A 20,773-nucleotide genomic window follows, 5' to 3' on the forward strand; every position below is an offset into this window, starting at 1 on the left:
GAAAGTGCCAACAAATGTACGGCATGGAATGAGAATTAACTACTACATCTTAAATATTATAGTACATCCGATTTTTCAAACATTGTTTCGATTGAATGTGCCTCCTTTTGTTGGTGATTTACACTTGCCCCCTTGCTATATATGCAACTACCCCAGCAACTTAATCACTCTCTCAACTATAATAATTACTATTATATAGTGAGAATACAGTTGTATATTGTCTTATGTTCATATAATGTGATCTTTTTAAGTATTATTATAATGAAAAAAAGAAACGCTGCCAAGCCTAGATGATATCGAATAATAAGGTGACCATTATAAAGTAACGTGTCGGAGTTTGAAACAAAATTTTGGAGCCAAAAATTTAATATAAAAATTTAAGGTTAAATTTATTTGATGTAATTTTTTAAATTTTTGAAGGTTATATCTTATTTTTTTTGTGATTTATTAAAGTAGAAGAATTATTTATAGGTGTTGATAGTGTAAAAATTATATGTTCTTCTTCTTGAATATTAGTCTTTCTCTTAAAAAATATATTAATTTTTTATTTTTTATTATTATTTTGTATAAAAATTTAATAGTCAAGATCCCCTACGGAATCTAATAATGAAATACGGTTATAGATACAAGGGGTACTACTAGCGTAGAGAAACAGGCATACCCGTCCAATTTCATCAAAATCCGCCAATTAAATGAAACAAACGGAGTTGGGACTTCGGTTGAATAGCAATATATATTTAAAGCCTTTAATATATTGTAATCGGATTTAAATCTTGGCAATAGCCAAATAATGAATAAAACTTTCAAATACGTATATAAGTGTAAGTTTATAATACTTAAAATGGTAAAGTATAATTTTTGTCTCTGAAATTTTATAAAAATTTTAAAAATATCTCTAAGTTTTATTTTGTTTTAATTTTGTCCCAAAAGTTTTCGATTTGTATCAAATATATCATTGACGGCTAATTTTTAAAAAAATTTAAGACCAATTCAACAACAATTTCATAAAAACAACCCTCAACATAAACAAATCAAGCATAATTTTCATGCATTATTATTAAATTGGTCTTAAATTTTTTGAAAATTTAGACGTCGAGGGTATATTTGATGCAAATCGAAAACTTCTGAGAAAAAATTGAAATAAAATAAAATTTAGGGATATTTTTAAAATTTTTGCTAAATTTCAGAAACAAAAAGTATATTTTACCCTACTTAAAATTAAAAATTATTTAATTCATTTTAACAAAAAAAACAAAACATGCAAAAAAGCGGTTTAAAAATTCTACTTCACTCTAATTTTCGACAAGTTGGTGGATTGGTGAGCCATACAAATTATTTTGTTATCTAAAACGTTTTGAAAAAAAAATTATCAAGTTAATTAAAATAAAAAATAAAATTCATAATTTCATAACTAATATAAGTAAAAAGTACTTGAAAAAAATAATACAAAAAAATTGATTTAAAAGTCATAAAAAATACTAATTTATTTTTTTACTTTTACATATAAGTTAAAGAAATAATGAATAAATAAATTAGGGGTTATCTTTTATCATACTTTGTCAACGCATACAAATAAAGTAAGATAGGTTAGGTGGTTATTAGAAGTATTTATGGACTAGATTGGGATAAATTTAAATAGACTTAGACTCAATTTTAAAAGAGTAACGAGTTAATTTTGATTCGATCTGAAACAATTCAAATATTAGGTTAAATCAGAATTTCAAACCGAATCGAGTGGTCCGAAACAAAATTCGAATTCAACCTAAAATTAACATTGAATAAAAAATAAAATTTTAAAATCAACAAAATATATGTCGAATTCGGACCAAATGTCAGGGCCAAGACGAATCTTATATAAACACCCTTAGTGGTTATTTTTTTTTGGCAATTCTAAATTTCAAGTTCGCTTCACTTTTTCCGATGAATTAAAAAGTTTGGACTGATAAGTTTCGATCTTTTTCCCACTCCTAGTGATGACTTTATAATTCTTAAAGAAAATAAAATAATGTCTAAATGAAAATATGGAAGAAAAATAAAGAGCACTAAATAAGTCTCTGAATTACCATTCACCTTTGGTGAACATTTAATAATCTTGCGAATTTCGATTAATTTGGCGGCAGGAACAAATGAAGTATCTAAGGTTAGCAACTTAGCATAATCATCACCACCATTTAATACTTTTTATACAATTTAATATTTAAGGTGAAAATTCATCCGGTCTCTATCTTATATTTATATCTTTTTTATTTATTTATTTTACAATACGTTATCAGCACGAAACTCTGATTAAATTTTAAGAAGACTCAAGTAACAAATTTTCATTATGTCGAAATTCTCTCATCTTAAATTTAATGCTTTTGATACACCTGGAAATAACTATTTATCATGGATACTAGATGTTGAAATCCATCTTGATTCAATGGATCTTGGAGATACCATTAAGGCTGAAAATAATACATCCCAAAAGGATAAAGCCAAAGCCATTATCTTCTTTCGTCGACATCTTGATGAAGGATTGAAAAATGAATATCTCACATTAAAAGATCCTGCAGATCTGTGGAAAGACCTCGAAGAAAGGTATAATCATCAAAAGACGGTGATACTTCCTCAATCCCGATATGAATGGACGCATTTGCGTCTATAGGATTTGAGCACCACTGTCTGGGAGTAACTGAAAGGAAAATCAGAACTTAAAGAGAGTTTCCCAGTTAAGTGCTTGTGGTGTTTCTGTGTCAAGTGAAGCTTGGACAAAACATTTAAAGACACGGCTAGGCTCAAGGTGTAAAGCACCAAAGAAAAAAAGAATCAAAGAAAAATTGTTGTGTTCAAGGGTTAAATTGAGTTACAAATATCAGAGAATTCATAATATTATCCGGATTCTAATTCCGAATGACAATGACATCCTTCTGATTCAAAGGAGAGTGAGGTGCCAAAACTATTCAAGATTGCAGTTGTAAACCCCACTATAAGAAGAGACATGAGCTTAATCGAATTCTCATTCTCATGCAAATTCACATTCTAAGCCTATATTATTTTGGTTGCTTGAGAACAAGCAACAATTTAAGTTTGGTGTTGTGATTTGTGAGCATCTTTCCTATCTTTTCCTAGTGAATTTGCATTTAATTTGTTGAGTTTAATAAAGAATTAATTATCTTTTAGCCACTATGGATGTTACTTTGAGTCTTGTGCAATTCTGTTTATTTTAGGTAGCATTCAGCTGGATTTGATGGAGTTTCTGCAGCATAAGACTTAAAGGAGATGACAGCAAGGAGCGACGCGTGCGCGTAACTGACGCGCGCGCGTGATTTGGAGCTTTCCATGGCGACGCATGCGCATATCTGACGCGTATGCGTGAAAAGTGAAGCTGCACAGCGACGCGTGCGTGTACCTGATGCATACGCGTAACACGCGAAGAAGACCATCGACGCGTACGCATGACATGCGCCACGTGCAGAAAACGCAGAAAACGCTGGGGGCGATTTCTGGACTGTTTTTGACCCAGTTTTCAGCCCAGAAATCACAGATTAGGGGATGCAGAATGGAGGACTCAGGGGAAATCTTCTTGTTATTTCACAAGTTAGGCGTGGATCCTACAAAGCAAGTGGTCTCCATCCATCAGTTGAAGACTAATGAGCAGATAATTTATACCCTTTTTTGCATTGTTTTTACATAGTTTTTAGTATGTTTTAGCTACTTTTTATTATATTTTTATTAGTTTTTATTCAAATATCAAATTTCTGAACTTTGCTATGAGTTTGTGTGTTTTTTTGTGATTTCAGGTATTTTCTGGCTGAAATTGAGGGACCTGAGCAAAAATCTGATTCAGAGGCTGAAAAAGGACTGCAGATGTTGTTGGATTCTGACCCTTCTGCACTCGAAGTGGATTTTTTGGATCTACAGAAGCCCAATTGGCGCGCTCTCAATTGCGTTGGAAAGTAGCCATCCTGGGCTTTCCAGAAATATATAATAGTTTATACTTTACCCGAGATTTGATGGCCCAAACTGGCGTCCAAACGCACACTAAAGAATTTTGGCGTGGCACTAAAACTGGCGTAAAATGCCCAAAATGGCACCCAAGCTAGCGTTTAACTCCAAGAATAGCCTAAGCACGAAAAAACTTCAATGTTCAGCCCAAGCACACACCAAGTGGGCCCCGAAAGTGGATTTCTGCACTATCTGTACTTAGTTACTCATTTTCTGTAACCCTAGGTTACTAGTCTAGTATAAAAACTACTTTTAAAGATTTATTTTAGAATCTTTGGATCATCTCATGTAACTTTTATCATCTTTTCACGTTTGGAGGCTGGCCTTACGGCCATGCCTAGACCTTCTTTCACTTATGTATTTTCTACGGTGGAGTTTCTACATCCCATAGATTAAGGTGTGGAGCTCTGCTGTTCTTCATGAAGAGTACTATTGTTTTTCTTTCAATTCACGCCTACTTCTTCTCTAAGATATACTCTTGTACTTAATTCAGTTAAGTCAGAATTAAGGGATAACCCGTGACAATCACCCACTATCTTCGTTACTCGCTTAGCCAAGATCCGCGTGCCTGACAACCACAAGCGGTCTACATGATGTTCAACGTAGTTATTGGACGACAGCCAGAGTATATTCTCTTGGATATCTAATACACGGACCGAGTCCGTGAGATTAGTATCTTCGTGGTATAGGCTAGAACCATTGGCAGCGTTCCTGGGATCCAGAAAGTCTAAACCTTGTCTGTGGTATTCCGAGTAGGATCCGGGAAGGGATAACTGTGACGAGCTTCAAACCTGCAAATGTTAGGCGCAGTGACAGTGTGCAAAAGGATCAATGGATCCTATTCCGACGCTAGCGGGAACCGACAGATGATTAGCCATGCGGTAGCTGTGCCTGGTATTTTTCATCCGAGACAAAAAATCCGACAGTTGATTTGCCGTGTAGAAACCGTAGAGGACCATTTTCACTGAGAGGATCCTACAACTTGCCATGGAAGGGAGCACGCATGGTTGGAAGAAGGCAATAGGAAAGCAGAGGTTCAGAAGCAACAAAGCATCTCCGGACTCTTATCTGAAATTCCCACCAATGAATTACATAAGTAACTTTATTTTATTTTATGTTTTATTTATCTTTTAATTATTAAAACCTCATAACCATTTGAATCTGCCTGACTGAGATTTACAAGGATGACCATAGCTTACTTCAAACCGACAATCTCCGTGGGATCGACCCTTATTCATGTAAGGTTTATTACTTGAACGACCCAGTGCACTTGCTGGTTAGTTGCACCGGAGTTGTGAAAAGTGTGAATCACAATTCCGTACACCAAAGACTTGATGATTGCTATAATTAATTCTGATTTAAACTTTATTTTTATTTTAAAATAGGAAAAGATATTATTTTAGTTTTAGAAATTAGATTTTAAATTAATTAGGATTAGATATAAAAGAGAAAAGAAACTTCCCTTCTGGGGGGATTCCAACATTAGTTAACTTTTGATTCCACCTCAGCCAATTTACAATCCTAGTTTTTCACTCTGAACCATGAGCAACTAAACCTCCACTGTTAAGGTTAGGAGCTCTGTATATTGTATGGATTGATACTATTATTTTTCTATTTCAATTCATGTACTGATTTATAATTCAAGAATTGTTTTCGTTCTTTATTTTATGAATTTGGGTGGAACGGAAGTATGACCCTCTTTCTAATTGAGTTCTTGTATAACTTGGAAAAGCTCTTTACTTGAACAACAGCTTGAAAATAATTTATCCTAAATTCTAATTATCTGGACTTAACAGGATACGTGACATATAATCCTCTTATATTTGGATAATTAGGATTTTTGTGGCATAATAACTAGAATTAAACTTCACCCCCCAATTAGAATTAATTGACCAATGAATTGGCGGTTGATGAATTTTAGAGGTGACTAGAAAGGTATAAGGAATTAGGGTCTAGTCACATATGGTTTGCCATGAATTAAATCTTGCATGATTAAAACAGTTAGTAAGAAAAGTCAATCCGGAAAATAGATACCTTTGAAACCTTAACTGTTTTCTCCATATATTATTCTCATCAATTTACTGCTTGCTGTTTTAATTTTTGAATTATTATTTAATGCTTTTGAATACCAAAACACTATTTTCTGTTTGTCTAACTAAGTAAATTAATTAACCATTGTTGCTTAGTCCATCAATCCTCGTGGGATTGACCCTCACTCACCTGAGGTATTACTTGGTACGACCCGGTGCACTTGCCGGTTAGTTTGTGGTTATAAATTCTGCACCAAGTTTTTGGCGTCGTTGCCGGGGATTGATAGTGATTAACAAATATTAGTTGTTTGATTGCTTAGATTAGGCGTTTTAGTTTTAATTTTATTAAAATTTTGCTTTAGTATTTTTGAAAAAAAAAATTTAATAAATAAATAGCACTAATATTTTTCTTTAGTTTCTGAAATTAAGTTTGGTGTCCTCTATTTATTTTTATTTTAATTTTTTTTGTTTATTTATTTTTGGTTAATTTCAAATTTCTCTGTCTTAATTCTTCCTATAATTTTCAAAATTTATTTAATTATTTTATTTAGTATTTTTATTTTATTATTTTACACAGGTTACCTCACAGGGACTTCTCTGCACTTTAACATAGAGAATCCCATCTTTTCTTGTTTTCTGTTTTTTTATGCGCAGGAACAGAGACAAGGAACAACTCTTAGACTTTGATCCTGAACTTGAAAGAACTTTCAGGAGACGTTTGCAACAAGCAAGACTTTGCAAGGCTGCAGAATCCACTATGGATCCCAATAATACTGTTAATGCCAATGTGACAAATCCAAATGGGAACGAGCAACAAAGGAGAGTGCTTGGCTCTTACTCTGCTCCTACTGCAGATCTTTATGGAAAAAGTATTGTGGTGCCTCCTATATCTGCGAACAACTTTGAGTTGAAACCACAATTGGTCACCCTAGTGCAACAAAACTGCCAATATCATGGTCTTCCCCACGAAGACCCAAATCAATTTATTTCTAATTTTCTGCAGATTTGTGATACTGTGAAGACAAATGGAGTGAATTCAGAGGTGTACAAAGTCATGCTCTTCCCGTTTGCTCTGAGGGATGGAGCAAAGCTATGGCTAGATTCCCAACCTAAGGAGAGTTTGGATACTTGAGACAAGGTTGTTACTGAGTTTCTTACTAAATTTTTTCCACCAAAGAAGCTGACTAAGCTTAGGGTGGAGGTTCAGACCTTCAGGCAGAAGGATGGTGAAACTCTTTATAAAGCTTGGGAGAGATACAAGCTACTAACTAGGCAATGTCCTCCGGACATGTTCTCCAAATAGACCCAACTAGATATCTTCTATGAAGGGTTGGGTGAAATGTCCAAGATGTACTTAGATAATTCTACAGGTGGTTCATTACACAAGAAGAAGACACCAGAGGAGACTATTGAGCTTATTGAATTGGTTGCTAGCAACCAATATTTACACTCATCTAATAGGAATCCTGTGAACTCAGAGACTTCTCAAAAGAGAGGTGTGTTGGAAATAGAAGCTGTTAATGCTATTCTTGCTCAGAACAAGCTTATGTCTTAGTAGATAAATTTACTTACTCAGCAGATGGGTGGCATGCAAGTCTCAGCTATCAACACCCAAAACCCACCTCAAGAGATCTCTTATGACATGACAGGTAGTTTTATACAAAATGAGAATTATGATTATGCTCAATCTTTTTCTGAACAGGTAAATTACATGGGGAGTGGTCCTAGAAACCCCAATCATGATCCATACTCTAAGACATACAATCTTGGGTGGATGGACCAACCTCAGATATCTTAGAATTTCAACAATAATTCTCAGGGCAGTTTCCAACAGAACAATCATAATAACCGCCAATTTCAGTCTCATCAACAACAACCACCTCAGTAGACAAACTCTCAATCCCAACAAGATTCTAATTGGAAGATGATGAGGAGTTTTATGCAGGAAACCAGAGCCTCCATTAGAAACTTGGAAGTGTAAATGGACCAACTGAGCAAGCAAATACCTGAGAGGTCTGCAAATACAATTCAAAACTTGGAGATTCAGATGGGTCAATTAGCCACAAAAGTTAATGAAATTGATAAGAGGACCATTAATAGCCTTCCTGGCAACACAATTCCAAATCCAAGAGAGGAATGCAAGGCTATCACCTTGATAAGTGGACAAGTGGAAAGAATGGAAGCACAAGTTAATGAGGAGCCAGTTGAAAAAGAAGCTCCAGAGGAAAATAAGGAAGAAGTAGAGTATGCCCCGCCAAAGCATGCGGACAACCCATTCCCGGACTCTCTTGACACTTATCCTACATTGCCAAAGGCTCCTGAGTACAAGCCTAAAATGCCATATCCTCAGAGACTTCAAAAGGAGACCAAGGACAAGCAGTTTTCAAAGTTCTTGGAAGTTCTCAGAAAGTTGCAAATCAATATTCCTTTTGTTGAGGTTCTGGAGTAAATGCCTCTCTATGTCAAATTCATGAAGGAGTTCTTGTCAAAGAAGAAGCCTTTAAAGGGAGATAAGACAGTGGTCCTGACTAAGGAATGTAGTGCTATAATTCAGAATAACTTGCCAAGGAAGATGCCAGATCTAGGGAGCTTTCAAATTTCATGCACCATTGGGAGCACAACCTTTGAGAAAGCATTATGTGATTTGGGAGCAAGCATCAATTTAATGCCCTTGTCTGTGATGAAGAAGCTGCAAATCCAAGAGGCACAACCCACAAGGATAGCATTACAGATGGCAGAAAATCTATGAAGCCTGCATACGGATTAGTAGAGAATATCTTGGTCAAAGTGGGTAAGTTCTTCCTCCCAGCAGATTTTGTGATTCTTGACACAGGGGAGGATGAGAATGCCTCTATAATTCTAAGAAGACCATTCCTAGCCACTGGAAGAGCTCTGATTGATGTAGAAGTGGGTGAATTAGTGCTTAGAGTACATGATGAGCAACTAGTCTTTCATTTCTTTAAAGATATACATTCAACAGGTGAAGAAGAGAGGTGCATGCAGACTGAGCTTATTGATCCAAACCTTCAACAACCTCTTGATGACGGACAGCAGAATCTGCAGCTCAAACCTCCTTTGGTGACAATCAATAGAATTTCTCCTGACATCAAACCTAAGTCTGGTGTTGGAAATGCATCATCCACCAAGGAGGAGGTTCCTAAAAAGAAAGTACCCAGAGGATGGAGAAACAAAAAGATCCCCACTGAAGGTTTCTCCCCAGGAATGAAGGTGGTGTTGACTAGGAATCCAGTGTGGATTTATACAGTAAACAGAATCCTCTCTCTGGAGCATATTGAGCTAATTTATGGAGACACAGGAAAGAAGTTCAAAGTAAGGGGTGAAGAGCTGAGCCCCTATGATCCTCCTCTTTAGAAGAACTGACCGTCAAGCTAGTGACAGTAAAGAAGCGCTTGTCGGAAGGCAACCCGATACTTTCGTATCCTTAGTTTAATTTTTGTTGCATTGATTTTATTATCTATTTGAATTTCATTGAGTTTTTATTGATTTTCCTTTGTTTTACGTGTATTTTGATCATGCAGCTATTTTATAACAGGAATCGAACACTTCAGGCGAAAAAAAAGAGCACACGACGCGCAAGCATCGCTGACGCGTACGCGTCATATGTGTGTGCGTGAAAAATAAAATTGAACAGAGAGTTGTGCGGGAGTGGCGCAAGAAGTGTGCCTTGCACACAAACTTGCTCACACGTACGCGTCAATGACGCGTGCGTGCCATTTGCGATTTTGGCACTCCACGCGTACGCGTCAAGCACGCGCACGCGTGGATGAGTAAAATCGGCATAAAAGGTGTTTGACCAGAGAGTTATGATGGTGTGGGGTTAGAACTGTGCTAGGTGCACAAGCCCCACCACGCGAACGCGTCCCTGACGCGTGCGCGTCGTTTTCCCATCCTGGCCGTGCACGCGTACGCATGCCTTACGCGTACGCGTCGCATGCGATGCCCAATTAAACCACCTAAGCGCCTGAGTTCAAATCCTCCACCCCCATGCTAATTCTCTCTTGTTCTTTTATCTTTTTATTCTTCTTTCATCATACTAATTTTTTTATGTCTTTCTATGTCCCTCTCTGCTTTCAGTTCTTCTTTTCTTGAGGACAAGCAAACCTTTAAGTTTGGTATTGTCGCTTCGCTTATGGCTTTTCTGTTTATTTTAATAGCACCAAAGGAAGATGAATGTTCTTCATGGAGGAATGAGATGGCCACTAGCATAACTGAGGTGGTTGAATTCCTTTCATTCTATATTCTTTCTCGCTCTTACTGTGTTATGTTCCAGTTTTTCTGCTATTTAGTCTCGTTTATTGCATGATCCTTTATTAGATAAATTTCTAGGTTTTAATTTAGTTCTGTTAGTTACTTTAATTCGGAAAGGTATCTCATGTATTACCCACTGAGCTTGAAATCAAAAAGAAAGAAGAAAATATGTGGTGTATGAGAAATTAAGTTTAATTTCTAGAATAGTCTCATTTATTCAAATGTGGTGGTATTTTCTGTGACTCTGAATGCATGACATGAACAGTGCATATTTAAATTTAAATCAAAGAATATTGATGTACAAAGAACAGAAATTTAGAGAACTATTATGAAGTCTCTGCAATAAGTAAAAGTTTAATCCTTGAAGCAAAAGAAACAGCATTGAAAAAAAAAGAGGATATAAAAGCAAGGTCCAAGGCTCTGAGCATCAATGACTAGGGAGGTCAGACATGATTAAAATCTCAAAGAGTTGTTTCCCTAGTCACATGCTTGTGGTGTTCTTGTGTCAAGTAATTTTTGAGACAAAACATTTAGAGTCGAGATCAATTGCAATTAACAGAGTATGCCAAAGGCTTTGAGCACCACTGTCTGGGAGTAACTGAAAGGAAAATTAGAACTTATAGAGAGTTCCCCATTTAAGTGCTTGTGGTGTTTCTGTGTCAAGTGAAGCTTGAGACAAAACATTTAAAGTCACGACTAGGTTCAAGGTGCAAAGCACCAAAGAAAAAAAGAATCAAAGAAAAATTGCTGTGTTCAAGGGTTAAACTGAGTTACAAAAGATCAGAGAATTCATAATATTATCCGAATTCTAATTCCGAATGACAGTGACATCCTTCTGATTCAAAGAAGAGTAAGGTGCCAAAACTATTCAAGATTGCAGTTGTAAACCCCACTATAAGAAGATACATGAGTTTAATCGAACTCTCATTCTCATGCAAATTCACATTCTAAGCCTATATTATTTTGGTTGCTTGAGGACAAGCAACAATTCAAGTTTGGCGTTGTGATGCGTGAGCATCTTTTCTATCTTTTTCTAGTGAATTTGCATTTAATTTGTTGAGTTTAACAAAGAATTAATTATCTTTTAGCCACTATGGATGCTACTTTGAGTCTTGTGCAATTCAGTTTATTTTAGGTAGCATTCGGCTGGATTTGATGGAGTTTCTGCAGCACAAAAATTAAAGGAGATGACAGCAAGGAGCGACGCGTGCGCGTACCTGACGCGTACGCGTGACACGCGAAGAAGACCATCGACGCGTACGCGTGACATGCGCCACGTGCAGAAAACGCGGAAAATGCTGGGGGCAATTTCTGGGCTGTTTTTGACCCAGTTTTTAGCCCAGAAAACACATATTAGGGGTTGCAGAATGGAGGACTCAGGGGAACACTTCTTGTTATTTCCCAAGTTAGGCATGGATCTTACAAAGCAAGTGGTCCCCATCCATCAATTGAAGACTTGCTGATTGCTATAATTAATTCTGATTTAAACTTTATTTTTATTTTAAAATAGGAAAACTATTATTTTAGTTTTAGAAATTAGATTTTAAATTAATTAGGGTTATATATAAAAGAGAAAAGAAACTTTCCTTCTGGGGAGATTCCAACATTAGTTAACTTTTCATTCCACCTCAGCCAATTTACAATCCTAGTTTTTCACTCTGAACCTTGAGCAACTAAATCTGCACTGTTAAGATTAGGTGCTCTGTCTATTGTATGGATTGATACTATTATTTTTCTATTTTAATTCATGTACTGATTTATAATTTAAGAATTGTTTTCGTTCTTTATTTTATGAATTTGGGTGGAACGGAAGTATGACCCTCTTTCTAATTGAGTTTTGTATAACTTGGAAAAGCTCTTTACTTGAACAACAGCTTAAAAACAATTTCTCCTAAATTCTAATTATCTGGACTTAACGGGATAAGTGACATATAATCCTCTTATATTTGGATAATTAGGATTTTTGAGGCATAATAACTAGAATTAAACTTCACCCCCTAATTGGAATTAATTGACCAAGGAATTGGCGGTTGATGAATTTTAGAGGAGACTAGAAAGGTCTAAGGAATTTGGGTCTAGTCCCATATGGTTTGCCATGAATTAAATCTTGCATGATTAAAACAGTTAGTAAGAAAAGTCAATCCGGAAAATAGATACCTCTGAAACCTTAACTATTTTCTCCATATATTATTCTCATCAATTTACTGCTTGCTGTTTTAATTTCTGAATTATTATTTAATGCTTTTGAATACTAAAACACTCTTTTCTGTTTGTCTAACTAAGTAAATTAATTAACCATTGTTGCTTAGTCCATCAATCCTTGTGGGATCGACCCTCACTCACCTGAGGTATTACTTGGTACGACTCGGTGTACTTGTCGGTTAGTTTGTGGTTATAAATTCCGCACCACCTTACTTATGAGAACAAATCTCCCAACTTTGGCTTGGGGGAATGCTATTTTACATGTTGTAGCACTTATTCGTTTGAGGCCAACAAGTTACCATCAGTTCTCTCCTATGCAATTAGCTTTTGGCCAGCAGCCAAATGTTTCCCATTTAAGAATATTCGAGTGTGCGATATATGGTCCCCTTGCACCACCTTCTCGCACCAAAATGGGACTCCAAAGAATATTGGGGATATATGTTGGATATGATTCTCCCTCTATAGTAAGATATCTTGAGATACAAATTGGGGATGTATTTAAAGCCCGATTTGCAGATTGTCATTTTGGTGAATCAAAATTTCCAACATTAGGGGGAGAGAATATGTTTCCTGAAAAGGAACTTAATTGAAATGCATCATCCTTGATGCATTTGGATCCTCGATCAGGGCAATATGAACTAGAAGTTCAAAAAATTATACATTTGCAAAGAATAGCAAATGAATTGCCTGATGCATTTTTGATACAAAGAGGATAACCAAATCTTATATACTAGTGAAAAATGCCCCAATTTGAATTGATGTCCCAGTCGGACAAATAGCCACTAAAACAAATTCATGCCAGAAGCGTGGCAGGCCTGTCGGTTCCAAAGACAAAAATCCTTGAAAAAGAAAAGAGGTAAATACTATTCCTGTTGAAAAAGACATAGTAAAGACACCTGCAGTTGTCCAAAATTCTGATATAGTTTTAACGCCAGAAGTCATTCATGTACCTGAAAATTGTGAAAATGACAAGATCTCGATAAATTATGTCTTTACAGGAGAGAAATGTGACCAAAATAAAATAATTGTCGATGAAATATTTGCATATAATGTGGTATTAAATATTATGCATGAAAGTAAGGATCTTGAGCTAAGATCAGTCGAAGAATGTCAACAAAGAAATGATTGGCCAAAATGGGAAGAAGCCATGAAGGCTGAGTTAGAGTCACTTGCAAAACGTGAAGTCTTTGGACCTGTAGTCCGTACACAAGATGATGTAAAACAATGTTCTGAAAACCGGACCGTACTGACCAGTTCAACCGATTTAACCGAAAACCGGTCACCTAGCCGGTTCGGTCCACCAACAGAACTGTCCTGCAAAAAACCGATTGAAAAACCAGCCAAATCAGTGGTTAACCGGCGAATCGGGTGAACCGAGCCGGTTTCTGCAGGTACCGGTTTTCTCTCCTGATAATGAAACGGCGCCGTTTTGCTTTAAAAAAAAATAAGAACGCGTGATGAATTGATGAGCCAGCCACTTTATCATACTCTAATCCCTAATCTCCTCATCCAGGAAGCCTGCCCCCAAGCCTAGCCTCCACCACCGCCTTGTGCCTCTATTGCCGCCGCACCGTCCGTCGCACCAACCCCTGTTCGCTCTCAGACTCACCAGTCGCAGGAACGCTGTTTCTTCCTCGAGCGTCCGTCGTCTTCCTCTTCCCCTGGAGCTGCTGCATGCCTGCATACAAAGGAGGAAGGACAGCCGACCTGAATCGAAACCAACACTGGAGGTAGGGCCACTCACCGTCGCGGGTCACTCGTCGTCGCAGGGAAGCTTACCGTCGTGGGTAAGTTCTGGGTTTCTAGCGTTGTTTTCAACTTTTCATTTTTTTTTTCTGGCCTTCTGTTCTTCAGACTTCAGTTCAGTTCTTCTGTTGATGATTAATCAAATTTGTTTCTTCTATTCAGTTCAGTTTCTAGCATTGTTTCTAGCATTGTTTCTTCTATTTTATATGATTAATCAAATGTTGAATAAATTTGTTGTATGTTGAATTTGAGAATAAATTTGATGTATGTTGAATTTGAGAATTCTGCTCTGCTCTGTTCTTCAATTTTTTTATCTTTTCAATTCTGCTATGTTCAATTTTTTGATTTTTTCAATTATGCTCTGTTGAATGCCATATGAATTGTATGAACTATGAATTGATATTTGGTCTGGATTCTGGGTTGGTGGCATTCTGAATTTAGATGGAACAGTCACAAAATGATCAATCACAACAACATAATGCTGGACAAGAATCTCAGACAGCTTCCTCTCGAGGAAAATCTGACCCGGCTTGGGAATATTTCACTGTGAAATATGATAAAAATCATAAGGCACAATATACGTGTATCTTTTGTTTGAATACTTATAATGGAGGGGGGATATATAAGATGAAATATCATCTTGTGAAAATTCCTGGACAAATCAAAGTATGTAGCAAAGTAACTGAAGAAGTTGAACTTCAATTCAAAAGGATTCTGATGGAAAAAAAAATAAGATGGAGAAAAGAAAATTTGAGGAGGAGGCTTATGGTGGGGAAGCACCTGCACAAGAGGCTGAATCGCCTAACCCTATACAAGCTGCTGTTCCTACAACAACGGGAGACAAAGGAAAGAGAAGAGCTGTAGTAGCTACACAAATTGGAAGTTACTTTAAAGAAAGAACTACTCCAGGATCTCAACCGACTTTGAGAAGTGTTTTGGCTAGTAAAGAAATTGTGCACAAGGCTAAGTTGGGACTTGCCAAATGGATTGTTGATGCACGTATTCCTTTCAATGCAATTCAATCACCTTACTTTCAACCTGCATTGGATACTGCTAATTATGTATCTGCTGGAAAACTTATTCATGAAAAATACCCAAATATATTTTGGTCTCCTTGTGCTGCCCATTGTATCAATCTTATTTTGAAAGATATTGCAAGTATTCCTCATATATCTTACCTTACTTCCCGTGCTTCAAAAGTGACTGTGTTTGTCTACAATCATATGATCTTATTGTCTTGGCTTAGAAAAAAAAAGTTGGACAGAAATTGTTCGACCAGGAGTCACACGTTTTGCCACTGTTTTCATTACTTTGAAAAGTATATATGATCGCAAGGAAGATTTGCAGTCATTGATGGTAGACAAATATTTTACTTCTCATAAGTTATCCAAAAGTGCTAATGGAAAGATTGTTAGCTCAATTGTCTTGGACAGTAAGTTTTGGCAAGACTGTCTTACCACTGTGAAAATTGTTGGTCATCTTATTAAGTTGTTGAGGCTTGTTGATGCTGATGAAAAACCCTCTTTGGGAATCGTGTATGAAGGCATGCAAAGAGCAAAAAATGCTATCAAGACCATGTTCAGAAATCGGAAAGCTGCTTATATGCCATACACGAGTATCTTGAAAATGAGGTGGGATAAGCATTTGAAGCGTGATCTCCATGCGGCAGCGTACTTTTTAAATCCGGGCATTTTCTACAGTGAGGGTTTTGTTGAGGAGGCAAATGTTTTGAGATCTTTACTTGATTTGCTTGATGTTGAAATACTTTGTGATGACTCAGTTGCTGCAATGCAAGAGATACAACTGTATCGAGATTGTAAAGAAAGTTTTGGGAGGGAAAGTGCTAAGAGAGCAGCATCAAGACTCGAACCTGGTAAGTTATTTGACTTATTTCATATCCAAGTTCAGTTTAGTTTCAAAGTTTATTATGTTGGGTGATAATTGGTAAACATTAAAAAGTATTTGATTTTTATATCTACGTAGGTGAATGGTGGAGGCTACACGGTGGGAGTGCTCCTAAATTGCAAAAAATGGCAGTTCGTCTTCTTCATCAAACCTCTTCTTCATCTGGATGTGAGGGGAACTAGAGCCTTTTTGAACAAATCCATTCAAAGAGGAGGAACCGATTAGAGCATCAAAGGCTAAATGACATTGTTTATGTCACCTATAACCTACGCCTTCAATCTAGGTTGCATCGAAAGAAGAGGAATTATGACCCAATTGACATTCAAAGCATTGACACAGTAGATTTTTGGGTGATGGAAGATGAGGATGATCCTGAATTTACTAATGGAGATGTTGAAGGCATTGAAAGTTTAATATACACTGATAATGCTATGCCTTCGTATCCTAATAGTGAGTGACATAGCAAACTTTGTTTCCTTCCATAAAGATACATGTCATTAACATTGATTTCTTATTGAGTTTTCTTTCTATTTTATTAGATGGTGGAGACATGTAAGTTGAAGTGGATATGCTTGATGTTGTAATTGAATCCTCAAATACTTCTTTTGGTGGTATTTCTGAAGATGCTGGCTTTGGATTACCTGTTTATGATGGAGACATCAGAACACTTAATGATGATTATGACTTCTGATGAGTAGTGTCTTTGTTTAGTTGAAGTATTGTTTGTTGAATATTGTCTCTTTTGGTTGCAAAACATTGTGTTTGTCATTTGTCATTTATGTGCGTTTTGAATATTGTCATTTGAAGTTGTTTATGACTTTTTAATGATAAATTATGTATTGTTCATTTTGTGAAATTGTTAAATTTTGAATCTTATTAGTTTAAAAATTATTGAATTTAACTTTTTAAAATTATGTATTCAATTTTTTATAATTTCACTCTATATTTAATTAAACCGGTTCAACTACGGTTCAATTACGGTTGAACCATTGAACCATTGAACGAGTCACTTGACCGGTTTGATGACCGGTCCAGTTCTCGCAACCTTGATGTAAAACCTGTTGGATACCGATGGGTATTTGTGAGAAAACAAAATGAGAAAAATGAAATTGTACGCTACAAAGCTCGACTTGTAGCACAAGATTTTTCACAAAGACCCGGTATAGATTATGAAGAAACATATTCCCCTATAGTGGATGCAATAACATTGCGTTATTTGGTCAGTTTATCCACATATCATAAACTACATATGCATTTAATGGATGTGGTAACAGCCTACTTATACGGCTTTTTAGATCGTGATATTTGTATGAAAGTCCTTGAAGGACTAAAGATATCTAAACCATCTAATGAATATTCACAGGGGTTATACTTAGTCAAATTGCAAAGATCTTTAGATGGTCTAAAGCAATCTGGACGAATGTGGTATAATAGTCTTATTGAGTATCTGGCCAAAAAAGGATTTAAGAATGATGATATCTGCCCATATGTTTTCATAAAGAAATATGCATCCTGATTCATTATAATTGCTGTGTATGTTGATGATTTAAATATCATTGAAACTCCTGAAGAGATTCCAACAATTATAAAAACTCTAAAAGAAGAGTTTGAGAGGAAAGATCCTGGAAAGACTAAATTTTGTCTCGGCTTACAGATCGAGCATACAAAAAATGGGATCTTTATTCATCAAACAACATACACAGAAAAGATCTTGAAGAGATTTTATATGGATAAGTCATATCCATTAAATACCCCAATGATCGTAAGATCGTTGGATGTGGAAAAGGATCAATTCCGTCCTAAGGAGGAAAATGAAGATATCCTTGGTCTTGAAGTACCATATCTTAGTGCCATTAGAGCGCTAATGTATCTTACTAATAACACATGACCCGATATATCATTTGCTGTGAACTTACTAGCAATGTATAGTTCCTCTCCAACCAGAAGACATTGGAGTGGAATCAAACAAATCTTTTGATATATTCATGGAACGGTTGATATAGGATTGTTTTATCCCTATGGATCCAAGTCACAACTAGTTGGGTATGAAGATGCAGGATACTTGTCTGATCCTCAAAAAGGGAGATCTCAAACAGGATACCTGTTCACATATGGTTAGGGGTGTGCATGGTTCAGTTTTTCCATAAACTGAACTGAAACTGCACTAAACCATTTTAAATGGTTTAGAAACTGAACCAAACTGCTTTGTCATATAAGAAACTGGTTTTAAACCAGTTTATAATACAGTGCACCAGTTTAAACCAGTTCATAAAAATAAAACTGGTTTTTTCGCCCTCCTCTCTCTCTTTCTCCTCGTTCTCCTCTTTCTTTCCTTCCCTTCCTTTCTCTCTTTTCTCTTTCTCTCTCAACCTTCTCTCACTCTATCCCTCTTCTCTCTCTTCCCCTCTTTTCTCCAAAATAAGATAGAGAAGGTTGAGAGAGAAAGAGAAGAGAGGGAGAAGAGAGAGAGAGAGAGAGAAAGAGGAAGAGAGAAGGGAGAAAGAGAGAGAAGAGAGAAAGAGAGAGAGAGAGGGATATAGAGTGAGAGAAGATTGAGAGAGAAAGAGAAAAGAGAGAAAGGAAGGGAAGGAAAGAAAGAGGAGAAAGAGAGAGAGGAGGGCGAAGAAAGAGAGAGAAGAGGAGAGAGAAATAAGGGAAGGGGGAGAGAGAAATAGGAGAGAGAAAGAGAGAAAAGGAAAAAAAGGAGAGAGAGAGAGAGAGAGAGAGAGAAAGAGAAAGAGAGAAGGGAGGGAGAGAGAGAAAGGAGGGAGAGGAGAGAGAGAAAGAAAATGGGAGAGGAAAAAGAGGGAGAGAGAGAGAGAGGAAGAAAGAGGGGGAGAGAGAGAGGAGGGAGAGGAGAGAGAGAGAAGAGGAAAAAAGAGGAGAGAGAGAGAGAGAGAGGAGAGAGAGAGAGAGAGAGGAGAGAGAGAGAGAGAGAGGAGAGAGAGAGAGAGAGAGGAGAGAGAGAGAGAGAGAGGAGAGAGAGAGAGAGAGAGGAGAGAGAGAGAGAGAGAGGAGAGAGAGAGAGAGAGAGGAGAGAGAGAGAGAGAGAGGAGAGAGAGAGAGAGAGAGGAGAGAGAGAGAGAGAGAGGAGAGAGAGAGAGAGAGAGGAGAGAGAGAGAGAGAGAGGAGAGAGAGAGAGAGAGAGGAGAGAGAGAGAGAGAGAGGAGAGAGAGAGAGAGAGAGGAGAGAGAGAGAGAGAGAGGAGAGAGAGAGAGAGAGAGGAGAGAGAGAGAGAGAGAGGAGAGAGAGAGAGAGAGAGGAGAGAGAGAGAGAGAGAGGGGGGAGAGAGAGAGAGGAGGGAGAGGAGAGAGAGAGAAGAGGAAAAAAGAGGAGAGAGAGAGAGAGAGAGGAGAGAGAGGAGGGAGACAAAGAGGAGAGAGATAGAGGGGAGAGAGAGGAGAGAGAAGGAAAAGAGGGGGGAGAAAGTGGAGAGAGAGAGGAAAGGGAGAGAAAAAGTGAAAGGAGAGAGAGAAAGAGTATGTAAAAACTAATTTTAGAGTTTAAATAAAACCAGTTTTAATTTGGTTTAAAACTAAACTGAACCATAAAAACTGGTTTTTAATAAACTGGTTTTCATAAAAACTATGGTTTCAGTTCAGTTTTTTATTTAAAAAAACTGGTTTATTTACAACAGTTTCAGTTCAGTTTCAATTCAGTTCAGTGAAACCAGTTTTTTTGCACACCCCTACATATGGTGGTACAGCTATATCATTGAGATCCATAAAACAGACGATTGCGGCAACATCCTCTAATCATGCTGAAATACTAGCGATACATGAAGCTAGTTGCGAGTGTTTTTGGCTCAGGAGTTTGATCCAATATATTCTGTCATCGTGTGGACTGATTGATCATAAGATAGCTCCAACTGTCCTGTTTGAAGATAATACAACATGCATTGCTCAACTTAAGGGTGGATACATCAAAGGCGATAGAACAAAGCATATTTTTCCCAAATTCTTCTTCACTCATGATCTTCAAAATCAAGGGACAATTGATGTCCAATAGATCCGCTCAAGTGACAATCTGGCAAATTTATTTACAAAGTCACTCCCAAAATCCTTTTTTGAAAAATTGGTACATCAGATTGGGATGCGTCGATTTCGAGATATTAAATGATGTCGACAAGAGGGGGAGACTGTACTCTTTTTTCCTTGGTCAGGTTTTTTTTTTATTGGATTTTTCTTGACAAGGTTTTTAATGAGGTAGTTTCCATCACAAAAGATATTATACTCTTTTTCCTTTACTAAATTTTTTTTTCTATTGGGTTTTTCTTTAATAAGGTTTTTAAATGAGGTATAATCCTAAATAAACATCTAAGGGGGAGTGTTGTGATAAGGATCAACGTGGATGTCCATTCTTAAAAAAAAATGAACTTAAATAAAAGTTAGAAATAAGGACTCCATACATGTATAAATAGGACGGAGTATATATCTGATGCATTATACACATCAATAACAATATTCTCTCTCTTTACATACGATACTACATATATATATATATATATATATATATATATATATATATATATATCACTTCTATTATATCAAAATAATTATATTAATGAATATTAATACTAAAATTTTATATTTATATTTTTTTATCTTATATTTATATCTTATTTATTTATTTATTTT

General features: G+C 36.4%; 1 protein-coding gene and 1 long non-coding RNA gene across 2 annotated transcripts; both read left to right on the forward strand.

Moving 5' to 3' along the window:
* LOC110269495 lies at positions 87 to 15,285 on the forward strand. The gene is made up of 3 exons (XR_002358320.1): positions 87 to 97; positions 2,574 to 2,577; positions 15,200 to 15,285. It is a non-coding gene; the product is annotated as an uncharacterized LOC110269495 (long non-coding RNA).
* On the forward strand, positions 15,585 to 16,827 carry LOC107605876. The gene is made up of 4 exons (XM_021109167.1): positions 15,585 to 16,104; positions 16,215 to 16,267; positions 16,346 to 16,586; positions 16,694 to 16,827. Exons 1-4 carry the CDS (start codon positions 15,585 to 15,587, stop codon positions 16,825 to 16,827), a joined length of 948 nt encoding a protein of 315 aa, XP_020964826.1.

Source organism: Arachis ipaensis, chromosome B01, assembly GCF_000816755.2.
Source record: "Arachis ipaensis cultivar K30076 chromosome B01, Araip1.1, whole genome shotgun sequence".
Lineage (NCBI taxonomy): Eukaryota > Viridiplantae > Streptophyta > Magnoliopsida > Fabales > Fabaceae > Arachis > Arachis ipaensis.